Raw genomic sequence first — 10,000 nt, 5'->3', positions numbered from 1 at the left:
GAGGTATCCTTTTATTCATCCACTAGAATGCTGGCCTGGACAACAACACATAGCGTCTGCAAAATACCATTATCTCGTATAGTGTTTAAACTCTACGGTGTAATTTTGCCACATTTCACTTACTCCTCGTATCACTTGATGTTTGAGAAGATATACTTATGCTGTATCCTCAATTTAGAATGCAGTATCACACTACCACATAGAAAAGGTGCCAATGCCTCTCCAGGGCCAAGCTGTACACTGACCTGGTAGATGAATAGATAAAGGACTATGTATTTGTTCTTTCCTTTTACCCGATTTAGTACAGATCATAATGTTACAGCCTAAATTTCCATTATAGCATTATCATGTGATGCTATGACTATGCACCAAATGTACCACAGCTTGCCCACGCCCGTGCAGCTGGCCAGGGTGATAAATAATGGACTAAATTAACTATTCGTATTGTCCTAGTGTCATATGGGCGGAGGTCGTCTCTTTGCGTCCTCAAGACTAAGGTGTCACAAAACAGCAATAATAATCATGATAATAACAATAAAATAATGATTCAAGAAATATTAAAGAAATACTGTAATATAGGGAACGAACTTCATCAAACGACACGGCTATCAAAAAAAAAAAAAAAAAAAAAAAAAAAAAAAAAGTGTGCCTAGTGATAGGACAATTAAGTCATCAGAGTATGAAGGGCTTAAGTATCTCCTTTACATGCATGTAGTTAACAATGTTAAGATGAGTGTGTATTAAACTATATAACTAAAGTGATGGTTTTCAGTGTTTCATCACTTCTATTTATTTATTTTTATCATAATTAGGTGTTTTATATATTTACCTAAATACACAAACATACATACACACACACACACACACACACACACACACACACACACACACACACACACACACCCACCCACACACACACACACACACACACACATGCGTACGTGTAAACCCTAATCTGGCTGTATGTCTAATATAGAAAAAAATAAAGGTAAAGAAGAAAATACATAAATATCTATAAAAAATATCCCATGCGATAGTCTAATATACCTCACCACCCTAGTTCAAAGATTAGACTTGCTTAATAATACACGAGAGGTGAAAGGAACTTGGGAATAAAAGATGGAGGTTGCTCTCGGCAAGTACTTCATACATTTTGCCGTTCCTCAGTAACACCGGCAGCAATTTGATTAAAGGTTTCTTAATTTAGTTCAATCTTTTATTTACCACTCTGAGTCTCACGTTTCAAGCCTGGGTAGATCTTTATTGCAGGCTAAATTACCTTCTAAGGATAACACTAACAGATAACACTAACACAAAGTGAATCCCGGATAAAAGCGAGGAATTCTTCTGATATACCAGATGAAAGGGGAAATAAGTGTCTGGATTGCAGTGTTCTTTTAGAAGGTCAAATCCACTTTAAACAGATTATTCTTGGTGCGAAGTTGTGAATAAATCTACCCAGAAATCCGAGTTTTTTTTCTAAGTGTTACTGTCTCACTAACAAGTCTTAGTCTACCCTGAAACTCTACTTTTTTCTAGGTGTCACTGTATCACTAACAAGTTTTAGTCTACCCAGAAACTCTACTTTTTTCTAGGTGTCACTGTCTGACTAACAAGTTTTAGTCTACCCAGAAACTCTACTTTTTTCTAGGTGTCACTGTCTCACGAACAAGTTTTAGTCAACCCAGAAACGACTTTTTTCTAGGTGTCACTTCATCACTAACAAGTTTTAGTCTACCCAGAAACTCTACTTTTTCCAGGTGTCACTGTCTCACTTACAAGTTTTTAATCTACCCAGAAACTCTACTTTTTTCTAGGTGTCACTATATCACTAACAAGTTTTAGTCTACCCAGAAACTCTACTTTTTTCTAGGTGTCACTGTCTCACTAACAAGTTTTTAGTCTACCCAGAAACTCTACTTTTTTTCTAGGTGTCACTGTCTCACTAACAAGTCTTAGTCTACCCTGAAACTCTACTTTTTTCTAGGTGTCACTGTCTCACTAACAAGTTTTAGTCTACCCAGAAACTCGACTTTTTTCTAGGTGTCACTGCATCACTAACAAGTTTTAGTCTACCCAGAAACTCGACTTTTTTCTAGGTGTCACTGTCTCACTAACAAGTTTTTAGTCTACCCAGAAACTCTACTTTTTTCCTAGGTGTCACTGTCTCACTAACACGTTTTAGTCTACCCAGAAACTCTACTTTTTTCTAGGTGTCACTGTCTCACTAACAAGTTTTAGTCAACCCAGAAACTCTACATTTTTCTAGGTGTCACTGTCTCACGAACAAGTCTTAGCCTAATGAGATAACTTAATAGGATTGGATCAGACCAGGCCATAGCTCAGACACGTTCTTGATCGGCCCTGACAAGAAGAACACCTGATACTCTCTCCTCCCGTGGACCGTAAAGAGGCGGATTAGGGGTTTGTAGTACCCTCCCCCCCCTCTATCTATCTCCCCTTTATGTATTTATCAAGATATTTCCCTCAATCTATTCATTGGTCTTGACCCTTCCCTGTGAGGCTAGCATAGGCCATTCGTATACATTCGTAAAATCACACGCACAAACACATATACATATACATTTATACAGAAATACATTAATATATACATACACACACACACACACACACACACACACACACACACACACACACACACACACACACACACACACACACACACACACACACACATATATGTATATATATATATATATATATATATATATATATATATATATATATATATATATATATATATATATATATATATATATATATATATATATATATGTAGATATACACACACACATATATACACATACATACATACGCATATATACATAAGTGTGTGTAAGCTTACATGCGTGTATGTTCGTTTATAAGAAAGAGAAAGTGCTTCTCGACTCGTGTATGTGTGTACGTGTGTGCGTGCGTGGCCGTGTGCGAGGCGTTCGCGCGGCAAAGGAAAATGATCCTTAGCGGACAGCCGCGAGCAATGCTTAAAGTTACACTCCAATAAAGATGTCGGCTCCTCCCTCCAGGGGATGCTGTGGCCGCTGTGTCTTGGTCGATTGCTTTCGTCTCCGCTCCAGAGACACTTGTGGTTGCAAGCAGGACGGGCCAGACGCTCTGCCGGAGAGATGGCGGCCGTTCTTGGCCCTCGTCTGCTTCTGCCTCTGTTTCTCTCGCTTTCTATTATTTTCCGTTCTTCAGGAGGCCGTTCTTGGGCCTTGTCTGCTTATGTCTCTGTTTCTCTCGCTTTCTATTATCTTCCGTTCTTCAGGAGGTCGTTCTTGGCCCTCGTCTACTTCTGTGTCTGTTTCTCTCGCTTTCTATTATCTTCCGTTCTTCAGGAGGTCGTTCTTGGCCCTCGTCTGCTTCTGTCTCTGTTTCTCTCGCTTTCTATTATTTTCCGTTCTTCAGGTGGTCGTTCTTGGCCCTCGTCTGCTTCTTTCTCTGTTTCTCTCGCTTTCTATTATCTTCCGTTCTTCAGGTGGTCGTTCTTGGCCCTCGTCTGCTTCTTTCTCTGTTTCTCTCGCTTTCTATTATCTTCCGTTCTTCAGGTGGTCGTTCTTGGCCCTCGTCTGCTTCTTTCTCTGTTTCTCTCGCTTTCTGTTATCTTCCGTTCTTCAGGTGGTCGTTCTTGGCCCTCGTCTGCTTCTGTCTCTGTTTCTCTCGCTTTCTATTATCTTCCGTTGTTCAGGTGGTCGTTCTTGGCCCTCGTCTGCTTCTGTCTCTGTTTCTCTCGCTTTCTATTATCTTCCGTTGTTCAGGAGGTCGTTCTTGGCCCTCGTCCGCTTCTTTCTTTGTTTCTCTCGCTTTCTATTATCTTCCGTTGTTCAGGAGGTCGTTCTTGGCCCTCGTCTGCTTCTGCCTCTGTTTCTCTCGCTTTCTGTTATCTTCCGTTCTTCAGGTGGTCGTTCTTGGCCCTCGTCTGCTTCTTTCTCTGTTTCTCTCGCTTTCTGTTATCTTCCGTTCTTCAGGAGGTCGTTCTTGGCCCTCGTCTACTTCTTTCTCTGTTTCTCTCGCTTTCTGTTATCTTCCGTTCTTCAGGAGGTCGTTCTTGGCCCTCGTCTACTTCTTTCTCTGTTTCTCTCGCTTTCTATTATCTTCCGTTCTTCAGGTGGTCGTTCTTGGCCCTCGTCTGCTTCTTTCTCTGTTTCTCTCGCTTTCTATTATCTTCCGTTGTTCAGGAGGTCGTTCTTGGCCCTCGTCTGCTTCTTTTTCTGTTTCTCTCGCTTTCTATTATCTTCCGTTGTTCAGGAGGTCGTTCTTCAGTAAAGTTGCTTTTTGTTATTTTCTTTCAATTCTATTTATTGAAGTTTGGCAAGTCCCTTAATAGTTTTGCATGTCATATGGACAGTATTATTCTCGGTATGAAACTTTTAAATCGCGTAAAAGGGTTCGTGCTGAATAACTTATCTTCTTTTATTTGTGTTACCTGTGGCAAGTTTAGATTCAGGTGAGACGGGGCAACCAAATCTCATCATATTCTCATTATTTAAAGCAGATAGCCCGATGTAGCTTGACTTACATCCATATTTAATGGATAATTCCCTGTTTTATCCATATTTGTTTTTACCATTTACATAAATACAGGAATCGAATCGACATCTATTCTTTTTTTTTCCCTCCATGACCACAATTTTTTTTTCTCACCTCGAATCGACATCTATTATTTTTTCCTCCTTAACCACAATTTTCTTTTTTCTTCACCTAAAACACACACACAGACAAATCCTCATATTTCTCCTTCTTTCAGAGGCTGGGGTATTCCCCCTTCACCTCTCACAACGCGGAGAAGCGCCCCCAACTAACCCCCACTTGTCTCCGCCTCCTTCCAGATGGTCGCAGGGTCTTCTGTTCCACCAGGCGGCCGTCGACTGCGCGCGGGCTGCCATCCTCATACCCCTGGGGCGGTCCATCTACAACTGCGTCCCCGTAGCCAAGTGTTCCCTCGTGGAGACTGCCTTCCTGCTCCTTGTCACGGTGTCCACGATCAACATGTTAACAACGGTATTAAGTCAAGTAAAGGAAGAGTTTCTTGAGTCATGTAGGACCTCGTAGAGAAAAAAAAAAAAAAAAAAAAAAAAAAAAAACACGCTGTGTAGCTTCCTGCTGTTCTTTAGGCGCCACTCTATTTCGCTGCTTACTGAGGTCTCTAGTCTAGGGCTAAGCAGGGCTAGTCTACGTCTACGTCGATCTAGCTTCCTATATTTGTGTTTTTTTCTCTCTCCATATATCAGCCTCCTCTTTATAAAGATTTGTTTTTTTTAATGATAAAATATCAACTTAACCCTTTAATCTAAATATATTAGCTTAGTTAATATTTCACTAGGGAGTCTTGAAGTGTGCAATCCTAGGCAGTGTTTTTTTCATGCTAATAAAAAAGGAAAAGTGTCAAGCTATAACAAGTCTAGAATCAATGAAAGACACAAACAGACACACAAATTCACACACACACACACACACACACACCACACATAATCCCAACGTCACTCATTTACACAACCATTAATCAACCTACATACATCCATTCACATACACACACACAGCCATACACACAAACACACACTTATCCATCCACCCAACCACCCACACATCCATCCACATACACGTATCCACACACACACATCCACCCACACACACACACATCCAAACACACACATCCATCCACACCCACAAACCACAAACACGCACATCCATACACACAACCACATACCCACCAATCCACCCACCGACCCACACATCCAACTACACACACACACACACACATCCAACCACACCCACACACATTCATCCATACGCACCCATACACATCCACACACATACACACACATCTATCCACATCCACAATCCACACACACGACAAACATACATACACACAAACACATACCCATCCACCCACCCACACATCCAACCACACACCCCCACACCCACACACACACACATCCAACCACACACACACATCCACTCACACCCACACGCCCACATTCCAACGCGTTGGAAGTAAGTACCTCGGACACAAATCCTTAAGCTCCGCCACATTCGCTGAGACAGAAAAAAAAAGGTGGAAAAAATACCCACTGGCAACCGACGCACGAGATTCTTAGACATCTAGCTTGTGTGTGATATCTGGCAGCGTCTGGCAACAATATGCATATCATTAAATAAACGGACGCTTTGGTTTTTTCTTTGTGTTTTTTTTGAGCTTTATCTTGTTTTGTTTTTTTATTCGCATATCTCTGTGTCTTCTCGTTGCATATACTATGGAGATTAAGATTATTGTGAAAGCTATTTGTTTTCGTTATCAAGAGAGTTATCATTTTCCTTCTCCTCCTACTCTTTCATTTTCATCTTCATCATCATCACCATCTTCAAAGGAGCAGACAGATATATAAATGGATATATGGAGGGACATCCATATATACATATGTATATACATACATACATACATACATACATACATACATACATACATACTTATATATATATGTATATATATATGTATATATATATATATATATATATATATATATATATATATATATATATATATATATATATATATATATATATATATATATATATATATATATATATATATATATATATATATATATATATATATATATATATATATATATATATATATATATATACATGTATATATAATATATATATATATATATATATATATATATATATATATATATATATATATATATATATATATATATATATATATATATATATATATATATATATATATATATATACACGTATGTATGTATATTTGCATGTATGTATGTATAAAGAGAGAGACAGAGATAAGAGATAGATAGATAGATAAAGAAAGAGAGAGAGATTTCAATCAGAAAATACTACCATTAAAATTCAATCATGAAAAGTTCATTTCATATTTCACCGGCACTGATGACACTTCTTTTAATATTCTTCTTCTTTCCTCTCTCTTTACCACATTCATTTCTTCACCCTTCCTTTGATTCCATTTTTGTTTATTTACTTTATCGAATTAATGCGTGCGTCTTTTCTTTGCTAAATGCTATGGCAAGTTTGGCTCTATGACCTATGACCTTTACTGGTATTTCTGTGTTCCTCCTGTTTCAATCTATATCTTTCTCTCTCTATCGTTTATCCTCTATTTCCTCCTTCTTTCTAATTCTCTTCTTCTTTATCTTTACCCTCTCTATCTTCCACCTTTATCTTTACCCTCTCTATCTTCCACCGACTCGTAAAAAAAAAGAACAACAAAAGAGAGAAAGATAGACAACCCGGATAGAATCGAAACTATTATTAGCTCTACCTGTCAACAATCCGTATTCAACCCCAGATCCGTCGAATTAAATCCCATTATATGAGTCTCTTTCCAACATTCTTCTTTATTCAGTGTAATAGCGTTTCTTTTTTCTCTTATAACAAAGATTTCGGGGATCCCGGGTAAAGGGGAGGGAACGTAACACAAAGAGAAAGAAAAAGAAAACTTAAGTGACGGTGTGTTATTTGCTGCTCTTCTTTGTGTGTGTCTGCGTGTGTCTGTATTCCCGTGTGCGTACGTGTATGTATGTATGTGTTCTCGTGTGCTTCTTTGTAGGTATGTGTTTTCTTTGGTTTACGTGCGTTGCAAAACCGGGAGAAATATTGCATATAAATTGATGTGGGTCGTTTATCCGATTATAAGGAACGGAAAAAATGCAAATTAATATGTTTATGGAAAATCAGAATTCCATATATATATATATATATATATATATATATATATATATATATATATATATATATATATATATATATATATATATAGTCTTATAAAATCATCATACATAGAGACAATTATACCTGTTGTATTTCCTGACCAACATCCTCATCTTCTCATTAAAGATTTGTATATATAATTTTTATATCCTTAAAGCTAATTTGGATTTTCTAGAGACAGCCTTTATCAAATATCAAAATGAACCAATTACGAAATCCAATTATTTAGGTAACTGGTGTATTTATGAATATAATATATATTTAATAAAAAATGTGAACTGCGCATACTAGTAGCAATATAACAGAGATACACATTGAGAAGTCTTGTCCCATAAGAATAGCTTTGTATGTAATTATCATTCCCATTACTTTTACCATTACTCACTTACCAGACCTACACAAAAAGACCGAATCCCCCCCCCCCCCTCCCATTCCTGCCTCCAAGATATCCACATAAAGAAATCTTGGGTCATGATAATAGTTTAATAAACCATTACCGTTACAGTTACTCACTAAACGTAACTACACAGAAGACTTACCTCACCTCCCCCCCCCCAACGGAACCCATAACCCTCCCTCCCTCCCCCTCTCCCTCCCCTCCCTTCCCTCCCCCACCGTTACCGTTACTCGCTAAACATAACTACAAAATACTTACAGAAACCATAATCACATAAAAGAAGACTTCCTTCCCTCCCTCTCCCTCCCCCTCTCCCTCTCTCTCTCCCCCCCAAGAAGCTGAGAACCAAATCTCCCTACCTCCCCTCTCCCCCCCCCCCCCCCATGAAGCTGAAATCCAAATCTCCCTCCCCCAAACTCCCTTCCCTCCTCCCTCAAAACCGTGTCTTTCTCCCATCCCCTACCCCCTCCCCTCCCTAACAAGCTGAAAACCAAATCTACCCCTTCAACCCCCTCCTCTCACTCCCTCTCCCCTCCCTTAACCCCAGCCCCCTCTCTCCAATACAAATCTACCCCCCAACCCCCTCCCCCTCCCTTAAACCCTCACCCCCACCCTCTCTCCAATACAAATCTACCCCCAACCCCCTCTCCCCTCTCCCTATCCCTCCCTTAACCCCCTCCTCACCCACACACACACCCCAGGCTCCAATACGACAAATCTACCCCCAACTCCCTTCTCCCCTATCCCCTATCCTTCCCTTAAACCCCCCCATCCCCCCCCCATACACACACACCCCAGGCTCTAATACGACAAATCCCCCAACCCCCTCTCCCTATCCCTCCCTTAACCCCCCTCCCCCCCCCATACACACACCCCAGACTCCAATACGACAAATCTACCCCCAACCCCCTCTCCCCTCTCCCTATCCCTCCCTTAACCCCCCTCCTCACCCACACACACACCCCAGGCTCTAATACGACAAATCTACCCCCCAACCCCCTTCTCCCCTCTCCCTATCCATCCCCACACACACCCTCTCTCCAATACAAATCTACCCCTCTTCCCCCTCTCCCTATCCCCTATCCCACCCTTAACCCCCCCCCCCATACACACACCCTCTCTCCAATACAAATCTACCCCCCAACCCCTTCTCCTCTCTCCCCTATCCCTCCCTTAAAACCACCTCCCCCCCCACCCCATCCCCCTCTCTCCAATACAAATCTACCCCCCAACCCCTTCTCCCCTATCCCTGTCCCTCCCTTAAAACCCCCACCCCCATCCCCACACACAACCTCTCTCCAATACAAATCTACCCCCAACCCCCTCTCCCCTATCCCTCCCTTAGCCCCCTCCCCACCACCCACCCCATCCCCCCCGCTCCAATACGACAAATCTACCCCCCAACCCCCCCAACCCCTCTCCCCTATCCCTCCCTTAACCCCCCCTCTCCCCTATCCCTCCCTTAACCCCCCCCCCCCACACACACACCCCAGGCTCCAATACGACAAATCTACCCCCCAACCCTCTTCTCCCCTCTCCCCTCCTTCCCTATCCCTCCCTTAAACCCCCCCCTCCCCCCTACCCACCCCATCCCCCTCTCACCAAAACAAATCTACCCCCTCTCCCCTATGCCCTATCCCCCCCATACACACACACACCCTCTCTCCAATACAAATCTACCCCCAACCCCCTCTCCCTATCCCCCCCCCCCACACACACACCCCAGGCCCCAATACGACCGCCACTAAACTCCATCAGGATCCCGTCGTCTGAGGCTTTGTCCCCGAGACTTATTTTGCATATAGATCATGTTCCGCTCCG

At 41.4% G+C, this 10,000-nt stretch overlaps 1 protein-coding gene across 1 annotated transcript in view; it reads left to right on the top strand.

Annotated features, from left to right (window-relative positions):
• The window catches only part of LOC113812672 (melanopsin-A-like), a 116,002-nt gene that overhangs the window by 29,334 nt on the left and 76,668 nt on the right, over window positions 1-10,000 (top strand). The window contains exon 2 of the mRNA XM_070135629.1: window positions 4,851-5,022. Coding sequence (XP_069991730.1) covers window positions 4,851-5,022 — 172 coding nt within the window. The remainder of the gene's footprint in view (window positions 1-4,850; window positions 5,023-10,000) is intronic.

This window comes from Penaeus vannamei, chromosome 20 (genome assembly GCF_042767895.1).
Source record: "Penaeus vannamei isolate JL-2024 chromosome 20, ASM4276789v1, whole genome shotgun sequence".
Lineage (NCBI taxonomy): Eukaryota > Metazoa > Arthropoda > Malacostraca > Decapoda > Penaeidae > Penaeus > Penaeus vannamei.
The sequence above is the reverse complement of the archived record's forward strand: the minus strand, read 5'-3'. Positions and strand labels throughout refer to the sequence as shown.